The sequence below is a fragment of the Rana temporaria genome, chromosome 2 (assembly GCF_905171775.1).
Source record: "Rana temporaria chromosome 2, aRanTem1.1, whole genome shotgun sequence".
Classification (NCBI taxonomy): Eukaryota; Metazoa; Chordata; class Amphibia; order Anura; family Ranidae; genus Rana; species Rana temporaria.
The window spans coordinates 361,646,003-361,667,446 of NC_053490.1; the positions used below are offsets into that span (position 1 = coordinate 361,646,003).

Below are 21,444 nucleotides of genomic sequence, written 5' to 3' on the forward strand. Positions count from 1 at the left end.
TTCAAAGTAGGTGGAAGGTGGGCGTGATGTATTTAAATGAATCGTGACCCCATGTAAATAAAGCGCCGAACGAACGGCACATGCGCGCACATGCTCAGTATCACGTCGAATTTACTCCCTAACATACGCCGGCTCAATGCCTGCGACGTGAAGGTAACCTACGCCCAGCCCCATTCACGTACGACTTACGTAAACGATGTAAAAATCGACGGCTGTTCCGATGTCCATACCTTAACATGACTTACCCCTGCTTTATGAGGGGTAAACTTACGCCGGACGTAAGCCTTAAGTAAACGGCGTAGCTTAATACGACGGGCGGAAGTAAGTTCGTGGATCAGCGTATCTAGGTCATTTGCATATTCAACGCGTAAATCGACGGAAGGGCCCCTTGCGGCCAGCGTAAATATGCACCCAAGATACGACGGCATACTAAGACTTACGTCGGTCGGAAGAAGCCATATTTCTGGCTTATCTAGTATTGTGAATAAGGCGCATAGATACGACGGCGCATCTCTACACTTACGCTGCGTATCTGTAGATACGCCAGCATAAGTGTTTTCTGAATCTGGCCCTATGTGGTCACTGAATATATGACAAATAAAATAAATAGAAATTGATTGAATAAAGCTGAACCTCAGCAGAAATATCTGATCTTTACTTGAACAGAAGTGAAACTGTGCTTTGTCCATTTAGGCATTAAAATAAACTTACTGCTTTGCCTTGCATCAGCAAAGAAAAGGTTAACTATAAGAATAACATATGGTACAAAGGAAATGTGAAATGTAAGTATTTAATTGAATACTGAAGAGACCATTGATCACTGCCACCATAAGACTGAGAGATCATCCACAGAACTATAAGGTGTGTTCTTATTTCAAAAACACGGACACAGTTTGACACAACAAAATGTTTTTGTAGGGCTAGTTCATACTAGTGGTTGGGGGGCGGTAAATCCCTGTGGTTAAGCCGCGTTTCTACCAATCCCCAAATGTTACCCCCTTTACCTACAGTGGTTGGATATTACAGTAAGCAGCAGTAAATATATGTGCAGGAAAATGCATATCAAACTATAATACAAAAGATGCAGTGCTTAAAGAATACATACCATATACTTGATAGAATATTCAAAGGTTAACAATAAATCATAAATAGTGCAAAACAGTGCTAAGAAAGTTTTTCATCAGTGTAAGGAAAGTCCTTAACCCCTTCCCACCAACAGTACGCATATATGCGCCCTTAGTGGGCTGGGCTATCTTCTGTGGAGCCGCATACCTCATTTTGTGATACCAAAACAGACGACTACAATGCTTTTTGCAATCGCACATGCGTGGTGATGTCACTTCCAGCTCTGCCCTACATGTTTTGTCCCACATGATGTCATCAGGGGCACGAGCACTGTAGGAATCCTAGTCTGTTTGGTGCTGATTAGTGTTTCCCAATGAGGACTTTACAATATTGGTGCCTGGTGCTCTTTCTTTCGGTCTTCCCAGGGCAGGGTCCTTAGGGACTTGTGAGCAGGGAGCGATGGAGGATCCCTGTGTGCTGCAGTTTGATGGCTATCATACGCAAGTGAGATTTGACTCTTTATTCACCAAGAGTCCCATGTCCTCTGGTAAGCTTATATGGGTGATGTTTACAGTGAACACCGGGTGTTATTTTCAACCAGATGAGTATGGTGTAAGATTGTTTACCTTGGTTGATGTATGGACTTTCTTTGAATATAAATAACTTTCTTAGCACTGTTTTGCACTATTTATGATTTACTGCTTATATTTGAATATTCTATTAAGTATACAAGTTTTAAATATGCCGCAGTAGCACAGTGTACTGTGGAGCATAGTGTATTTATATAGGATCACAAATATATTCAGGAAGAATCACCTCTGAATGGTTGTTGGGAATCTACACCTGATCACACTATATTATGTATGGGACTTTTTTCATTTATTTATTTAAACCATGGACTCATGTTTGGTTTAATTATTTCACTATGTTTGTTTGTGAAAAACAATTTTTTATAATTGATGCTATCAATGATTCTATACAAGGAATTATACCCCCTTTTTTTGCAGGCATAGAGCATGCTGAATGCAACCTTTCAAGTGAATGGGCCACTCTGCAAACTCCACGTAACTGCGTGCAACGCACTTGCGGCTCGCCAGTGTGGTGATCACACCTTCTATCCAATACTCTCTGAAGAGTGATCGGAAGGGAAGCGATCTTCAGAAACCAAAGCTTGTGTGAGCAAGCCTATCCTTTAGCAAATTTTGGATTTACATTAGTAAAAAAAAAACAATATGCACAAATAAACAGGGTTATGATCAGGGTGGGTGGACTTTAGTATACTGTCTACACTGGGCAGTCATAATGTGGTCAACTACATCCTTAGGAAATCTGTGTTGCAATGAAGAACATTTTGCTATATGTACAATATGTACATTTTTTAAATACTCTGAGAACTGATCTTCGTCAAACTCACCACTATTTTGTTGTCCATTAATTTCATTTTGACAGAGCAAGAAGTTTTTAACTGGGCATCAATCTGTAACAGAAAGAAACAGTTACAATCATAAGAGGATTATGTCACTATCACATACAACATACATAGTAACATTTACAACCACTGTCGCTTGGTTAGAAAAGTAACACAGCTCCACTAGCAAGAGAAAAGTTTTATGCCTGCATGTCTATTACCCATTCCTTTGATTTTCACTTTGTTTTAAGAGTTGTGGCCACCTGAAGAATCTTTACATTCAATACTTCTGTAAGTGCTGGATATTGCATCCTCTACTTTACGCTGTGGTTACTTCCACTAAGCCCCTTGTCACAACTGTGTCCTATAAAGACAGGGTGTGGCAGAAGAGGGGCGCTGGATGGAGGTGGTGGTTCTGTATGAGAGCCAAGACTGGAGGAATGAGCAGGGGGATAGGCAAGTATAAAGCCTCTTTTTGTCAGGTGTTGTGACATTATTAACCTCTTGTTGACCTCATAGTGCATTTATGCGGAAGCAAGAAAGGTGGATTTTATAACCCAGCTGCTGCATGAGTCTCTGTGCTGAGAGCACACTTTACTGCATGCTCCCAGCCAGGGGTCAAGTCTTGGGGAAAAAAGTGTGGGAACTCCCACCCAAGATCCACTCTCCTACCAAAAAAAAAAAATGATACGCTCATATGCATAATTACTAAACCGCATGTTTTTTTTTTTCGATCCACTGTACCTTAGTAATCCTTTATGTTACTGGCAGCTTCCTGTATATGGATTCATCAGGTAGTGTGCGGGTATTCCGTCACTTCCTCGATGCCGCAATGTCTCCTGGGAGCTTTTGTCATTGTTCCCAGGAGACATTGCGGAGGTCTGCTGCAAGTTATCGCGGGATTTAGGAAGAAGCAAGTTCTTTCTAAATCCCGCGATAACTCGCGGCAGACCTCCGCAATGTCTCCTGGGAACAATGACAAAAGCTCCCAGGAGACATTGCGGCATTGAGGAAGTGACGGAATACCCGCACACTACCTGATGAATCCATATACAGGAAGCGGCCAGTAACATAAAGGATTACTAAGGTTCGCCTGCCCCTGACAGTGACTCGAGCTGGGCATCGCCGCTTAGTGAAGGATTGGCTCGGACGGCTCGGCTGCTCTAGTCCTGCAAAGGGAACTGAGTTCCTGCTGTGAAAAAAGCGCAGGAACTCAGTTCCCATGCGTTCCCGCAGGACTTGAGCCCTGCTCCCAGCACACTGTCCGAGCTGTCACTGACGGCTGTCAGTCAAGGCTTCTGATCGGAAGCCAATGCGATGGACACATCGGTCACATGATACAGAAGCTGTGTTAAGGGGTTAAACAAATGACAGTATAGTAAATGTGCTTAATAACTTATGTGATAAAATTTATAACATTACAGGTATAAATCAAATACAACATGATATAACATATATCAAAGTGATAAGTCAATGCAAGAAATAGCGAATAAAGTTTAATTTGGGTCACTCTTTCTTGAAAAACAGCATCAATGTGTGCACCACCCTGTGGTGAAAAAATGTGTTTATTTCACTTAATCCAGCAAATCTTCCAAAGTATGTAAAGAACTGCTCCCACAGTAGAAATCATCCACTGGCCCCTCAAAGGTGTCTTCTCACCTTCAATATGGACCTTCTCAACAAAGGTCAAATATGTGTGTTAAAAAACATCAACATTTAGATAAGTATCAGGCCTTGCATAACCATGACCGAGTATACAGACTCTCCTTTCAAAAGAACCACCGTTCTTTTTAACCACTTAAGCCCCGGACCAATATGCAGCCTAAAGACCCAAGGTGTTTTTACAGTTCGGGACTGCGTCGCTTTAACAGACAATTGCGCGGTCGTGCGACGTGGCTCCCAAACAAAATTGGCGTCCTTTTTTCCCCACAAATAGAGCTTTCTTTTGGTGGTATTTGATCACATCTGCGGTTTTTAGTTTTTGCGCTATAAACAAAAATAGAGCGACAATTTTGAAAAAAAAGCAATATTTTTTACTTTTTGCTGTAATAAATATCCCCCAAAAACATATATAAAAACATTTTTTTTTCCTCAGTTTAGGCCGATACGTATTCTTCTACCTATTTTTAGTAAAAAAAATCGCAATAAGCGTTTATCGATTGGTTTGCGCAAAATTTATAGTGTTTACAAAATAGGGGATAGTTTTATTGCATTTTTATTTTTTATTTATTTTTTACTACTAATGGCGGCGATCAGCAATTTTTTTCGTGACTGCGACATTATGGCGGACACTTCGGACAATTTTGACACATTTTTGGGACCATTGTCATTTTCACAGCAAAAAATGCATTTAAATTGCATTCTTTATTGTGAAAATGACAGTTGCAGTTTGGGAGTTAACCACAGGTGGCGCTGTAGGAGTTAGGGTGCACCTAGTATGTGTTTACAACTGTTTGGGGGTGTGGCTGTAGGAATGACGTCATCGATCGTGTCTTCCCTATAAAGGGAATGACGCGATCGATGCGCCGCCATAGTGAAGGACGGGGAAGCCGTGTTTACACACGGCTCTCCTCGTTCTTCAGCTCCGGGGAGCGATCGCGACGGAGCGGCTATAAACAAATAGCCGCGCCGTGGTCCCGGATCGCTCCCCGAGCGGACCCGACCTCCGCATGTAGCGGGGGGGGGGTCCCGATCGGACCCCCCACCCGCTAATAGGCGAGGACGTACCTATACGCCCATGTGCCTGTACGTGCCATATTGTGGACGTATATGTACATGCGGTGGTCCTTAAGTGGTTAATGGAGCGAACGAGGTGACGTCATCAACTAGGACGAGCATGCGCTCGTCACATTCGATGCTGTCGCCGCCATCTTGCTACACCCTACCTATGCCTAGGAAGCTACTTCGCATGTGTCAAAGTAATTTCAAGCATACGCGGGTTTCCATGGCGACAGGTAAATATACATACTCTCGGGTTTCGCGGCAGGAAAACACTGCCGAGAATCCAGACAAGAAAAATAGAGATCAGGTTCAATATTTTTCTCGTTGAGATTTTGGGCAGTTTTCTTGATAAGAAACCTGAAAGCCTCATACACACGCTCGGTTTACTCGACAAGAAAGATCTGCCAGTTTTCTTGCTGGTTCTTGCCGAGAAAACCAAGCGTGTGTATGAGGCTTAAGCCTCAGAAACTGTTCTAACATCATGCCAAAAAATGATCTAAGCTATAAAAACAATTGTTTTGAAATATGTTCTTAATTTTATTATCTTGCATTTCAGAGTGGTACTTTATCCCTGATGAAGATACATAAAATGTAAAAAGACTTGAAATGTGTTGGAAATCCCAGTCCATTGAATAAGCTGATAATCAAGGATCTATGGTTGTACATTGTAAACTAGCTTGTGGAGTACCACTTTATATTTTCGCTCACATCAGTGTAGTCTCTGTTTGTTTTCATATTTTTTGTTACTGTGAATATCAGGGATGGTGGCAACCTTACACCCTTTACTGAGATGACTTCTCGTTGGTAGTATCAGGCTGGATTCACATTTGTGCAGTGCGAATTTCAGCTCTCTTATCTCTGCAGAGAGATAAGAGACCTGTTCAGCAGATCATCTCCGTTTTAGCTGCGAATTTGGAGACCTGGGAGAGGGGAGGGGGAGGGGGGAAGTGTATTGAGGTGAATGAGAGAAATCCTGATGAGAAATGAACACATATGCGAATCATATGCGTGCCCATAGAAGATAATGGGCCTGAATTCGCACCTCAATGCCTAGAAAACGCACACGTTTTTTTCGGCAATGCGGAGTGCGAATGCATTGCATATATGTGAACCAGCCTCATTGAAATCAATGTATTTTATAATGTTATGCGAATTGGATGCGGTTTAAGCCGCAACCAATTTGCATAGGTGTGAGCCCGGCCTTAGAGTCTTCCAAATCACCCAGAGTTTGAGCCCAAATCAATTATAACTCAAAGGTCAGCTTTGTGAATCAAACAGCCGGTCTAGCCCAAGGGAATAGATCCCCAATTTTGGCTCAAAGGGAAAGCAGAAAGATCCATAGTGTTCTCCGTATAGATTTTATTTAATAACATATATTAAAATAAAACAATAAGGACCAGATAGGGGTTCTAATACCTCTCCCCCTTTGCTAAAATGTAAAAATGTTTTGCCTTTAGTTATACCTTAGGACTGTTTTGAGCAGTTCTTGCAAAGATCTGTAGCAAGAACTGTAACAAATCTTATCTCTTCCGATCTACAGCCAGCAATGGACTTCCTGCCACAGTTGGTTGCAAGACATGTCTGTACAGCTACAAATCGCTGCTGTGCCATTTTCATTAGCAGCTGCATTGACTGACATGAGTAATTCTGTATCTAACTATACTAAAAGGTCATTATTATGTGATAGAGCTACAAATTACTGTGACAGTGACATTTTCTACTTTTTTTTTTTTCTTACCATCTCATCCAGGTAATTTAGATGTTCATCTGTAATAGGAGATAAACACTTCTTTTCAGCCTGGGCACATGTGGCAAAACATATAACGATAAGAATCAAACACAAGTAAGCCTGGAATAAATGCAGAAAAAAATCATTTAAAGATCAGCTGACATGGGTGGGAAGAATCTGTAAGAGAACTTTAATCAATAAAGATGATTTCCACATAGCAAAAGTTAAAAAATTCATGCCTGACATAAAGCTGTATATCTAAAGCTGGTCATACCTATTTTTCCTCTATACACGTCATACAGCACAGATGGATGAATCTCCAGTTGCAGCTATCGTATTTTGACAGCTGCCACTGGCTGTCAAAATATTTAATCAGCCACTGCATCAGCTTGGATGCAACTGCTGTTTGGCTGACAATTTTTGACCTAGTAGCTTGGATTTTTCAATTCGATTTTTTGCTGTCTGTCCCATTGGTAAGACTTCCTTTTGATTCCTGTCCTATAGACATAATGGAAAGTGAAGGCAAGCCAAAAAAAGAAAAAAAGGCAGCCTGCCAAGTTTTAGCTTAAGCTGGATACACACCATACAACTTTTATTTTAACATTTTCTTTAGATTTACCTTCAACTATGTAGTACAAGGGTCTGCCTGATTGCATACAAATTAAAAGTGGTTAGATTTGACCTCATATTATATGTTTATTTTAAATCTTAAGGAAAAAATCAAATGAAGATTGTATAGTGTGTGTCCAGCCTTAGGCGGAGATAACGAGAAACATTGTAACAATTTAGTTCTTTAAATCAGAGGTCTCCAAACTTTCTAAGCAAAAGGGCCAGTTTACAATCCTCAGGCCTCGTACACACGACCGAGAAACTCGACAGAATTCATCAAGAAACTTGGTGGCAGAGCTTTTTTGCCGAGGAAACCGCTCGTGTATACGTTTTTCATCGATTTTCGATCGTTTTTCATTGAGGAAACTGTCGAGGAACTCGACGAGAAAAAAAGAGAACAAGTTCTCTTTTTCCTCGACGGGAGTCTCAATTTCCTCGTCGGGCTGGTTTTCCACGAGAAACTTGAGCGTGTGTATGCTAAGAAACCCGCGCATGCTCAGAATAAAGACGGGAGTAAAAGTAGCATTTGTAATGGAGATAACACATTTTTCACGCTGTAACATACTGAAAAGTGCAAATCGTCGCTTAAACTTTTACTTAACACGCAGTAACATGATTAGCAAAAGTAGCCCCATGGGTTGTGCCAGTGGAATCAAACTTCCCCTGCCGTTGTATGTGTTGTACGTCACCGCGTTTGAGAACGAGGAGATTTTGTCTTGACGTGTGTACGCAAAGCAAGCTTGTCGAGGAAAACTGTGTGTCTCGCCCGACGAGTTACTCGGTCGTGTGTACGAGGCCCCTTTGAGGAGACGGACTGTGGCCAGTGAGAGTGGAAAATGCCTGATGGGAGTAAACAATGCCCCATTATTGGTGTCATTGGGAGAAATAGTGCCCCACCGTTGGTATTAGTAGGAAAAATTGTTCCCTTTTGTTGGTGTCATCATTGAGATCATTAGTCAAAATTGTGCCCTTTCGTTGGTGCCAGTGGGAGCTATGGTGCCCCATCATTGGTGTCAGTGGGAAGAATAGTGTCCCATCCTTTGTGTCAGTGGGAAGAAGAGTACCCCACCATTGTTGTCAGTGGGAGGAAGTATCCATAAAATACATTAAGGTGAAAAATGTTTTACCTTTACAACCCCTTTAACGGACCTCCCGCCCTAAGGTGACAACTGAGCACCATTGTCCCCCTAGCACAGGAAGTGAGTTAGGACTACATAACACTGTTTTAGGACTACATAACACCTTCCTCTTTTCTCCACAACAGGGAAAGTGTTTAATAGTCTAAAGAGATTGTAGGGAACAATGGGCCTGATCCACAAAAGGGATACGCCGGCGTATCTACTGATACGCCGTCGTATCCCTGTTTCTATCTATGGAACTGATCCACAGAATCAGTTTCTCATAGATAGGCACAAGATCCGACATGTGTAAGGGACTTACACTGTCGGATCTTAGGATGCAGTACCGCAGCCGCCGCTGGGGGCATTTCTCATCGAAATCCAGTGTCGGGTATGCAAATTAGCACTTACTGAGATCCACAAAGCTTTTACGCTTCGTTTTTTCTCCGTAAGTATTAGTTTGCCGTTGCAAAATTAGGGCTGCTTTTACAAAGTGTAAAGTTAGTACACCATGTAAAAACAGACCCTTCTTTCCCGCGACGCTGTCAAATATTTTTTTACATTTTTTTTTCCCGCCGCATCTCTTTTTTTTCCCGACGCAACTTTTTTTACCCGGCGTGATTCACAAAACTCGGCGTAGCGTAAAACCGCGCAAAGCACGTCGGGAAAATAACGTCGGGAGCATGCGCAGTACGTCCGGCACGGGAGCACGCCTAATTTAAATGGGACTCGCCCCATTCGATTAGGAACTCCTTGCGCCGGATGGATTTAAGTTACACCGCTCAAAATTTCTAGGTAAGTGCTTTGTGGATCGGGCACTTAGGTAGAGATTTTGCCGCGGTGTAACTTAAATGTCAAAAGTTAAGTTACGCAGGGTTTTTGTGGATCAGGCCCAATGCTTATAACAATCCAGGGGTACAGGAGCTCATCAGATTTCTGGCTGGATGAACAGATCTCTTTTTTTTTTACACTTGTTGAACAGATATAATAAAATGCTTTCAATGGTTAACTTATCAGAACAAGCCCAACTTTTGTTCAGTTTTTTTATTTTTATTACCACTTCAGCTTTAACCGAGCACTAGAGACCAGCTCATAGTATAATGCTTGCCTTCGTCTCCATTTACAGTTTTGCATCATCTGTGGTATTTTGCATTATGTATTATTTCTCTATTCCCCCCCCCCCCCCTTACCGCAGGGTACTTTTGTTCAGTTTTTGATAGAGTAAAACTGATCATAGATGCATCTAAATTCAGCCATTTCAGCCCTTCCCATTTGTGAGAAGTCGAATCTAATGATTCATTTCTCATAAACGGGCTTGTTGGAAAATGCGCGTTCGATCAGCACTGCAGCCAATCAGTGAATTCTGACAGTGGTGGCGTCTCTGCTGTCAAAATACTAACACAGCGGAGAGGATTCCTCTATCCACCTGAAGCGTGCAGATGCTGAAATCGGTTCAGTTTGTTTCTATCAGCCCGCTGGCTGAACAAAACAAACTGGCCTGCATAACATATGGCCTGTGGAAGAGCTCCTGTCAGTTTGGTGTTTGCATTCTATTTCCTACTGAGGCAATTTCTCTCTTGTTCAGCAGTGAAGCAACCCTATTCATGCCACATATTTGAAAACAATATTACAGATTTCAGTGATCGAGTCTATATCGTGAGTTGACCCAAACCGTGGAGCAGAATACAAAAATATTAGTAACAGTAATGCTGTAAATGAGCTCTTAGTACAGATATGAAGGAGTCAAATGATCTCCATCATGTATCCATCAATCTCTATGATCTGCTGTGTATATAAAGCATGGGGTGTTGGCTCCATGTGATCGCTACCGAGTGCAGGCAGGTAACATATGAAGTACAGAGTCATTTGTGTGATCAGGTACATATACATACATGGAGTACACAGGTCACTCTTCGTGTGTGATCAGGTACATATACACACACTTTAAGTGCACCGCAAGTCTACTTGGAAGTGCAGTCGCTGTAGATCTGAGGGGGACATGCAAATCAAATCAACCCCAATATATGTGGGTATGTGATCAGGTACATATATACACATTATATGTACGCAAGTATTTCATCGGGTACACATACACACATGAAATAGACAGGTCATCCTTCATGTACTGTATTATTAATATTTAGGTACTTTATATGTGATCAGGTACATATACATCCATTAAATACACAGGTCATCCTTCATGTACTGTATGTGATTAGGTACATATACATACATGGAGTACACAGGTCATTCTTTGTGCGCAATCAGGTACACACATATATATACGTATGTGATCAGGTACATATACACATTATACGTACACCTGTAAGAGATCAGGTACATACTGAAATATATGGGTCATCCTTCATGTACTGTATGTGATTAGGTACATATACATACATGGAGTACACAGGTCATTCTTTGTGCGCAATCAGGTACACACATATATATACGTATGTGATCAGGTACATATACACATTATACATACACCTGTAAGAGATCAGGTACATACTGAAATATATGGGTCATCCTTCATGTACTGTATGTGATTAGGTACATATACATACATGGAGCACACAGGTCATTTTTTGTGCATACCCAGGTACATATATATGTAAGTATGTGATCAGATACATATACACATTATATGTACATATGTAAGCGATCAGGTACATACACATAACATATGGGTCATCCTTCATGTACTGTATGTGATCAGGTACATATACACATTATACGTACATATGTAAGCGATCGGATACATACACATAACATATGGGTCATCCTTCATGTACTGTATGTGATCAGGTACAGACACATAGATGAGTACACGTGTTATTCTTTGTGTGTAATGAAGTACATATACATAGACGAGTACACTAGTCATTCTTCATGTGTAATAAAAGTACATATACATACATGAAATATATCAGGTGTACTGTATGTGATCAGGTACAGATACATAGATGAGTACACTAGTCATTCTTCATGTGTAATAAAAGTACATATACATACATGAAGTACATGTGCTCCACATTTCTGCCTCTGCTTCCTTATTGCTCGGTCTGATTAGAGACATACAGTATTCCTATAGTATAGACAGTAGTAGGTACGCAGCCATGCCGCGTCTTACCATTGCAGGATCCAGTTGTTGTAGAGAGTGCTGTGTGTCGGAGATCGGGTAGTCCAGTGATAATGTCCAGGAGCGGAGCGGAGGGTGACTATTGTGTGCGATGTCTTGTACGCAGTGTGTTCTCTCCGATCACTCCCTCCTGTGTCTTCGCCGCGCTCAGCACTCCTCTATATAAAAAAAGTCCGGTCTCCCTCGCTCCTCCCACACATGACATGTGGTTTATGGTAAAAGTCCCTACATTCTGGAATCCAGCCAGCCGTAGTCTGGATCTGTCACAGAGTTCCCTCAGCCATCATCTCTGAGGAGAGGGAGGGATGGTGTGTATTGGGAGCCGGAAAGCTCTACAGCATGGCCCCTCACTTCTGCCTCAACAGCCTGCCTGACTTTTCTTCCCTCTGTCGCCTGATATATACATTGTAAATGGGTAAGGAGTCTTCAACTAATAAATATTCTAGGCTCTGTTCACACCTATGCGGGGTGAGAGTACTGTATATACAATATTGTAGTACTGTATATACATTATTGTGCAGGCAGCCTATTCATAGATGTGAAAAGTGTGGGAAAAAAGTGCATGGCTTTTCTTTTTAGAATTATGCCGCAGCAAAACACATGCTACTTTGTTGCCATGCATTCTGGCACATCATTTTGCATTACCAAGGTGTGTTGGGTGTCATTAGGAATCAATGGCACCACTTGCAAAAGGGAAGCGTGTTGTGGGAATGTGCAATTCTGCACGACTTCCTGCATTGCACAAACGTGAAACTAGCCGAAAGTGATTGTAAGCCCTCACCTTGTAAAACAACACACTCACTTTAAAATAGAAATGAAAGGCAAAACATTTATGTATAGAAAAAAAAAAAAAAACATAAATACCCTCCTTTTTTTTATATATATATATATATATATATATATATATATATATATATATATAAGTGATCACATTCCCTCTGTTCTCAGTTGCATAAGAGCTGGGGGAGGGGAAGCAGCAGTACATTGATCTTCTCAGTGAAAGTCTGCACAGTAGGGGCGTCAGGACAAGTCTGGTCATTGGAGGAGGGCATACTGAGTTCCTGCTTAGTGTGGTCCGTTTTTGATAGGATTTCACATAATAAAGGAATAAATACAAAGAGCACAAGATACTTTCTCATACAAGTATGTGGTACAGCAGGCAAATATGAAGTGTTGGGGTAACAAATGCTTTAAAGGCATCGTTCATCTGTACCAAATGCCCTTCACCTATGCAGGTAAAGGGCACCTGCAAATAAAAACAAACTGTGCAGCTCTGACTAAAGTGAGATTGCATCACCCCATCCTGCCTTGTTACTAAGAGACTCCTAGCTCTTAGGCCCCTTTTACGCTGGGGCGGGTGCGGCGTTGGTGGTAAAGCGCTGCTATTTTTAGTGGCGCTTTACCGTCAATTTCGCGGCTCTATTCGGCCACTAGCGGGACGCTTTTACCCCCGCTAGTGGCAGAGAAAGGGTTAAAAGCACCGCAAAGCACCTCTGCAGAGGTGCTTTGCCGGCAGTATAGCTGCGGTGCCCCATTGATTTCAATAGGCAGGAGGGGTGGAGGAGCTGTATACACACCGCTCCAAAGATGATGCTAGAAGGAATTTTTTTACCATCCTGCTAGCGCACCGATTCGGCATAAGAGCCCGTAGGGCTTTCACACTGGAGAGACAGCAGCGGCTGTTTCAGGTCGCTTTGCAGGCGCCATTTTTAGCGTTATAGCGCCTGCAAAGCGACCCAGTGTGAAAGGGGTCTTACTGTTCACCTCCAGCATCACAGGAGTGAGCTCTTTCTCTGATTAAAACCCCCTCACATGTTCTTTCTCACCCCTGACGCAGTAGCTCAGAGGTCATTGTTTGTGCCCCTTATCTGCACAGGCAGTTTTGTGGCAAAAGTAAACTATGCCACATTCAGTACAGTAAGTCTTTAATAATTCAATAAAATTCAATAAAACATTTACACCACTTTTCTGGCAGGATTTTCTGTATCAGATTCAAAAAGCCTTTTTGCCAGTTTTCTGTATTACCAGAGCATGTGGCATATTCAGATAGTTCTCAGTAGCAAAGTGTTATGGCTGCACCAAATAAAAAAAATAATTATCTCCAGGTCATAGATAATGCAACTGGAGGCACCTAAGACCAACTGTATGAGTGCCTGTCTGAGTACGCTTTGTGGCATGTTTGCCTCTGCTACCCCTCCCTACCTGTCACAGGTTGTCATGGACTTCACAGTGGATGGGGTCCTAGCAACTAGTGATGCTGATAGTGGGTGGAGCCTGATGATGAAGCTGAGGGGCTAGTTCCCCATTAAGTCCCCTATCTCCTTTTGATCGAAAGAGGGCGGTGGACAGATTCTATAGCCAATAGTGTGCCGTCGATTGGTCGATCAAATTTACCCTCTGCCTGCTGTCAATCACATAGGGAGTGGACCCAATGGGGAACTAGTGTCTCTGAACCCCAATCAGGTTTCACCCACCCAGCTATGGAACTCAGCTGCACTGAGGGAGCTCTATTCTATATATGCACTACTCTGGCCTCAGTAGGTCTCAGCGTGACACATGTCACCAGGGGAAAGCACTGTCATTTGTCCTGCAGAGACATGATGTAATTCCAAAAGTGACATAAAGGAGTTGATTTACTATAGGCAAATAGACTGTGCACTTTGCAAAGTGCAGTTGCAATCTGAAAGTACAGATGCTCTAGAGCAGTGGTTCTCAACCTTGACCATGACCCCTTGATACAATTTCCCAAGTTGTGGGGACCCCTAACAGTAAAATGATTTCCGTATAGTGGGTTGTCAGCACCCAAGGCAAGACAAGTAATTTGTGCCCCTAACCCACGGACATTTAGCGCTCCCTGAGTCCCTTCCACTCGTACAGTATTAAAACCCTTTATGGTACATTTTAGGATGTACCACTGTTTCTCCCTTTTCTCCTTTCTTTTCCTTTTATCTCTCTCTATCTATCCTAATTTCTTGTCCCCCCCCCCCCATTCCTCTCTCTCTAGCCATCTTTCTAGCTCTTTCTCTTATTCTTTCTCCCCCTCTTTTCCTCTCCCTTCCATATTTTCTCTATTTCTATTCCTTCTCTTACACCTTGGTGGAGGGGTGGGGTGAATGGGATGAGTGGCAGTGCTGGTGGGGAGTTGGAATGAGTGGCAATGCTGGTGGGGGGTGAGATCAGTGGCAGTGCTGGGGGGGAGTTCTAATCAGCCAACATAGATGCTCTTGATCAAGGTCATTTGCTGATCTGAGAACTGTGGTGGGGACTTTTAATGGCAACTATAATCACAGGTAGTGTTACTCACTGTGTCTCCGACTTTGTGTTGTCTCATAGCAGTGACACATATGCCAAAATCAGGAGATAGGGTCTCCTCCAGCCCCTCCCACTTCACATTCTTCACCAGTCTGCTGACCTCTATTCTCTGCTCCCAGCCATGCCGTGAACTAAATGGGCGGTTTCAAAGAGGCTGAGTGGGCAGCGGCGGACTCCAGGGACAGCCCTGCTGGTCGGCCACAAAAAAACTGGGAGAGTGGTGCGGGCTTCAGGAACAGCCCAGGAGTCGGTGACCCCTGGCAAATCATCTTCATCCTGACCTACAGGTAGAGAACCACTGCTCTAGAGCTTAGTAAATTAACAGAGGTTTTGCTGATCCAATCATGTGCAAGCAAAAATGCATTTTTTTTTTAATTTTCCTTGAATGTGATTGGATATTCTTTCCAACTGAAGCATAACCTCAGAATGGCATGGCTGGGCACAGGCACGTACCTGTACGTCGCCTTTAAGAGCCCACCCGTGGGTCGCACGCCCGCGGGACCTGCGGACATGATCGCCGCCGGTGTCCCACGATTGGGGAGAGGTCTGTGTAGACACACCTTCCCTGTTCTTCTCTGTGGCAGTGTCACTGATCGTCTGTTCCTTGTTATAGGGAACGACGATCAGTGACGTCACACCTACATCCACACCCCCCTACAGTAAGAATCACTCCCTTAGGGCACACTTAACCCCTTAGTGCCCCCTAGTGGTTAACCCCTTCACCGCCATTGTCATTTTCACAGTAATCAGTGCATTTTTATAGCACTTTTCGCTATGAAAATGACAATGGTCCCAAAAATGTGTCAAAAGTGTCCGATGTGTCCGCCATACGCCTGAATTACGGGCTTGATCCGACCGACGTAAGTCTCCTTACGCCGTCGTATCTTAGGTGCATATTTACGCTGGCCGCTAGGGGCGCTTCCGTTGATTTATGCATTGAATATGTAAATGAGCTAGATACGCCGATTCACGAACGTCTTGCGCCCGTCGCAGTAAGCTACGTCGTTTACGTAAGGCGTAAGTCCGTCGTAAAGTTATCCCACCTAAAGCAGGGGTAAGTCATGTTAAGGTATGGGCGCGGGAACAGCATCGTATTTTACGTTGTTTACAGAAGTCGTACGTGAATGGGGCTGGGTGTAGGTTACGTTCACGTCGCACGCATTGAGCCGTCGTTTCTTAGGGAGTATAAGCGACGTGATTCTGAGCATGCGCGCGCATGCGCCGTTCGTTCGGCCATTCATTTACATGGGGTCACGGTTAATTATAATACAACACACCCACTACCTTCCAAATTTGAATTAGGCGGGCTTACGCCGGCCCATTTACGCTACGTCGCCGTAACTTAGGGAGCAAGTGCTTTGTAAATATTGCTCTTGCCTCTCCATGTTACGTCGGCGTAGCGCATATGAGATGCGCTACTCCCGCTCAAACATACGCCGCTGACTGTGAATCTGGCCCATAATAGTTAACGGATTCCTTTTAAAATTGATTAAAAATAGATAAAAATCAATCATATAATGTACCTCTAGTTTGGTTTTTGCATGTTATCCTGCCTCTGTGCTAGACAGAACCATAGAGCAGTGATGGTTTTTTAAAATTAAACTAGAATCTCCCAGTACTGTGGTCATCAGGAAACAGACAACTAGGAAGTGTCCAGAACAGAGAAGAATTACAGCAACATCAGAGCAAAAACGAGCAATGATGACATGAAACCAGGACTGCAGTAAGGTAAAGGAAGCTATTTAGCTAAAAAAAAAAAATCCTTTAGTGACCCTTTAAGCATCCAAGTTATACATGTAATTTTTGCATTTAATAGTTTCATATATTATACCTATATGTTTTTAGTACCCCCTAATGGTAGATTCTATAATAACATGTGGGAATACACAAAATTATCCAAAATGAGCGCTGGCCCAAAATCTGGCAAGAGCTGGACAGGACTGAATGGAAGTATACATAGAATAGATATGTGTAGGGTCGTCTATGATTGTAGGGTCAGTGTAGAACGGGGATATGCAATTAGCGGACCTCCAGCTGTTGCAGAACTACAATTCCCATGAGGCATAGCAAGACTCTGACAGCCACAAGCATGACACCAGAGTCAGAAGCATGATGGGACCTGTAGTTTTGCAACAGCTGGAGGTCCGCTAATTGCATATCCCTGGTGTAGAATATGATTAGCCATGTACACTGCCAGTCTGTACACATGGCAGGGCTCAAAATTTCAAGTCCTGAGCCACTAGCCAGACCTTAAGAGTTACTCGCCACCAGTTGCCCCAACCAACACCTCCCCTGCCCCACCCCTAAGTCCGCCCCTAAACACGACCTTGTAAATTATCTCATGAAATTACACTGTTAAATATTTTAAACAGAATTACGTTCCAAAAATAAATATTAACAAAATTAACATAAAGCATATCAGTACCCATCTGTGCAGCCTCACTTTGCCCGTGAACGCAGCCTTACTGTGCCCCATCAATGCAGCCTTACTGTGCCCCATCAATGCAGCCTTACTGTGCCCCATCAATGCAGCCTTACTGTGCCCCATCACTTGCAGCATTACTGTGCCCCATCACTTGCGCCTTACTGTGCCCCATCACTTGCAGCATTACTGTGCCCCATCACTTGCGCCTTACTGTGCCCCATCACTTGCAGTATTACTGTGCCCCATCACTTGCGCCTTACTGTGCCCCATCACTTGCAGTATTACTGTGCCCCATCACTTGCAGTATTACTGTGCCCCATCACAATCACTTGCAACATTACAGTGCCCCATCACTTGCAGCATTACAGTGCCCCATCGCTTGCAGCATTACAGTGCCCCATCGCTTGCAGCATTACAGTGCCCCATCGCTTGCAGCATTACAGTGCCCCATCGCTTGCAGCATTACAGTGCCCCATCGCTTGCAGCAATACAGTGCCCCATCGCTTGCAGCATTACAGTGCCCCATCGCTTGCAGCATTACTGTGCCCCATCAATGTAGCATTACTGAGCCCTATCACTTGCTCATTACTGTGCCCCATCATTTGCTTATTACTGTGCCCCCCACAAAAAGATGATTTTTGACATATTTTTTGCCGATTTTTGGGGCAGGTAGCGCATGCACAGCTCTTGGTGCAGACCGACACGGTTTCATCCCATTCAAACGAAAGGCCTGAAATCGCACAGAACCTGGAAGGCATGTGAATCGCAAAGGAACGCAGAGCATGTTCCTATGTGATTTGTGCTGTGAACCAGTCCTGAGTCTTGGAGCCCATTGCTGAAAAAAGGTCAGGCACTTGGCTTCACTAACTTGCCTGACGGGGGGGGGGGGGGGGGGGGGGGGCACTGACACCCGGAGCAATTGCCCTGAATCTCAGCAAAGTTTCCAGATGGTATAATTTTCCCCTCAATAGCAGACAGCTTGTCTTTGGAAGATGGGAAGGGGGCAAGTTGTCAAAGAAGAATACTGGCAGTGATTTGGGGGATAAGAGCATGCTGTATGTGTTGGGGGGGTTGAATTAAAAACAATTTCTCTCCCTTCCTAAAGTGCCCCCCTAGCACATACAACATACTCTTATTCCCCCAAATCACTGCAAGTATTTTTTTTTGCCAACTTGCCCCCTGTCTCTGGGTCTCCTTCTCTTGCAAGTGCCAAGTATGTGTATGTATGTACTGTGTATGTACTGACCTCAGATCAGCATGTCCCGTCCTCCTGAGTGCTGTGTGTCCATTCTCCTCCCCCTCCTGACATCCGAGCCAAGGAGGGGGGGGACTTCAGTCCGAGTGTTAGTGTGTGGTGGGCACTGCAGGAAGGGGGAGGAAGTGAGAGGGAGAGGAAGTGAGAGGGAGAGATGCCTCGCAGGGTGTCAGAAACACCCAAAAGAAAGCAGCAAGCCAGTGAGCGGAGGTGAGAGAACCAGCAGCATGACTCCCCAGCAGCACTAGCGCGGAGGAGGAGAAGGAAGAAGTGAAATCCTCCTCTGCTTTCAATGTAGGCAGTGACGTCTCTGGTTGCCAGATGCCAAGCGGCTATAGCAACCAGTTAACAGTAGTAGGTGGAAGAGGTGGAGGCAGAGCCAGCGCTATGGCGGCTCGGTCCTCCCCTGTTCCCAGACTGTCACTTTCATTGCGGGACACTGTGTTGTCCTGCAATGAAGGTGTCCTACTGCAGCCTCACTCAAAGCGGCGCCAGGGTAGTCCAGCCCTGCCGCCTGACAGTTTCCTGGCTGTCAGCCTGGTTCACTCCCGATCCTCACTCGCCCTGGAAAAAATTATACTCGCAAAATGCGAGTAAAAGAGTGAATTTTTGAGGGCTGCACATGGTACAATTCACCTACCTGCATGTGTTTAGGGGGGCACATGGGGGGACAGTAACAAAAGTAGGGGGGCCCCAACTATAAAAATTATATATATATATATATATATACACACCCACAATGCCTTGAAAAAGTATTCATACCCCTTGGAATTTTCCAAATTTTGTCATGTTACAACCAAAAATGTGAATGTATTTTTTGTGATAGACCAACACAAAGTGCCAGGTTAGGTGATATACAGTAGTGCCAGGTTAGGGTGGTAGTGCCAGGTTAGGGTGGTATAGTGCCAGGTTAGGGTGGTATAGTGCCAAGTTAGGGGGTATAGTGCCAGGTTAGGTGGTATAATCTCAGGTTAGGTGGTATAGTACCAGATTAGGTGGTATAGTGCCAGGTTAGGTGGTATAGTGCCAGGTTAGGGTAAAGGTGCCAGGTTAGATGGTATAATGCCAGGTTAGGTGGTATAGTGCCAGGTTAGGGTATAATGCCAGGTTAGGGTATAATGCCAGGTTAGGTGTATAGTGCCAGGTTAGATGGTATAATGCCAGGTTAGGTGGTATAGTGCCAGGTTAGGTGGTATAGTGCCAGATAAGATGGTATAATGCCAGGTTAGGTGGTATAGTGCCAGGTTAGGGTATAATGCCAGGTTAGGTGGTATAGTGCAAGGTTAGATGGTATAATGCCAGGTTAGGTGGTATAGTGCCAGGTTAGGTGGTATAGTGCCAGATAAGATGGTATAATGCCAGGTTAGGTGGTATAGTGCCAGGTTAGGGTATAATGCCAGGTTAGGTGGTATAGTGCAAGGTTAGGTGGCATATTGCCAGGTTAGGTGGCATAGTGCCAGGTTAGGTGGTATAGTGCCAGGTTTGGCGGTATAGTGCCAGGTTAGGTGGTATAGTGCCAGGTTAGGAGGTATAGTGTCAGGTTAGGTGGTATAATGCCAGGTTAGGTGGTATAATGCCAGGTTAGGGTATAATGTCAAGTTAGGTGGTATAGTGCCAGGTTAGGTGGTATAATGCCAGGTTAGGGTATAATGTCAGGTTAGGGGGTATAATGCCAGGTTTGGTGGTATAGTGCCAGGTTAGGTGGTATAGTGCCAGGTTAGGTGGTGTAATGCCAGGTTAGGGTATAATGCCAGTTTAGGGGGTATAATGCCAGGTTAGGGGGTATAATGCCAGGTTAGGTGGTATAGTGCCAGGTTAGGGTATAGTGCCAGGTTAGGGTATAGTGCCAGGTTAGGGTACAGTGCCAGGTTAGGTGGTATAGTGCCAGGTTAGGGGGTATAATGCCAGGTTAGGGGGTATAATGCCAGGTTAGGTGGTATAGTGCCAGGTTAGGGGGTATAATGCCAGGTTAGGGGGTATAATGCCAGGTTAGGTGGTATAGTGCCAGAGTAAATACATGACAACATGAAGATAAGAGAATGCTGGTTCTGTTCCCCTCTTCCTCTGTCACCTGCACTAAAAGTCTAAATGAACACATGGCTGTCTCTGCTGCTGCAGAACCTCCTTCCCCCCTCCCTGAAGTAAGCTTAAAGAAAGACAAAAAACTCACATGGGTACAAGCTGAGGACTGATTATGGCTTCTTCTTCTTCCTGGAACTGAAGTTAAAATGTGGCGGGTGGGAGGGGAAGAGGGAGGGGCTGCAGCATGGGCAAAGTATTATTGGCTAACAGTGAGATGAGATCCAAATATCTCCCCTCCTCCCTGTGATGGTCGGCAGTCGGCAGGGCTGGACTGGGACAAAAATTTGGCCCTGGACTTCATCCAGACTGGCCCACTTTGACAGGTCTCTCCCACAGCGGCCGGACAACTCAAGCACCCCCCAGCCACCCAAGCCCCCTCTCCCCCTTCACTAGCCGTTTTACTTTATTAGAGTAGAACGGCTGGTACTGGTACTCTTATAGGCAGTACCAGTGGGGAAGCTAGACATTATTTCTCCCGGGGCAAAGAATCAGTTTGGTGCCCCCCCTTATGGGACAAGATTAGGCAGAAGTGAGAAACTCCCAGGCCGCTGTCACTGAAACCGGCCCACTGAGCCATC

At 44.1% G+C, this 21,444-nt stretch overlaps 1 protein-coding gene across 1 annotated transcript in view; it reads right to left on the minus strand.

Annotated features, from left to right (window-relative positions):
* Positions 1 to 11,995, minus strand: part of LOC120927158 — a 44,082-nt gene extending 32,087 nt beyond the window's left edge. Inside the window, exons 1-3 of the mRNA XM_040337631.1 lie at positions 11,784 to 11,995; positions 6,933 to 7,043; positions 2,480 to 2,542 (exon numbers count right to left, since the gene is read on the minus strand). Of these exons, the coding sequence (XP_040193565.1) occupies positions 2,480 to 2,542; positions 6,933 to 7,043; positions 11,784 to 11,786 (177 nt within the window). The 5' untranslated portion in view covers positions 11,787 to 11,995. The remainder of the gene's footprint in view (positions 1 to 2,479; positions 2,543 to 6,932; positions 7,044 to 11,783) is intronic.
* Between the last annotated feature and the right edge of the window lie 9,449 nt (positions 11,996 to 21,444).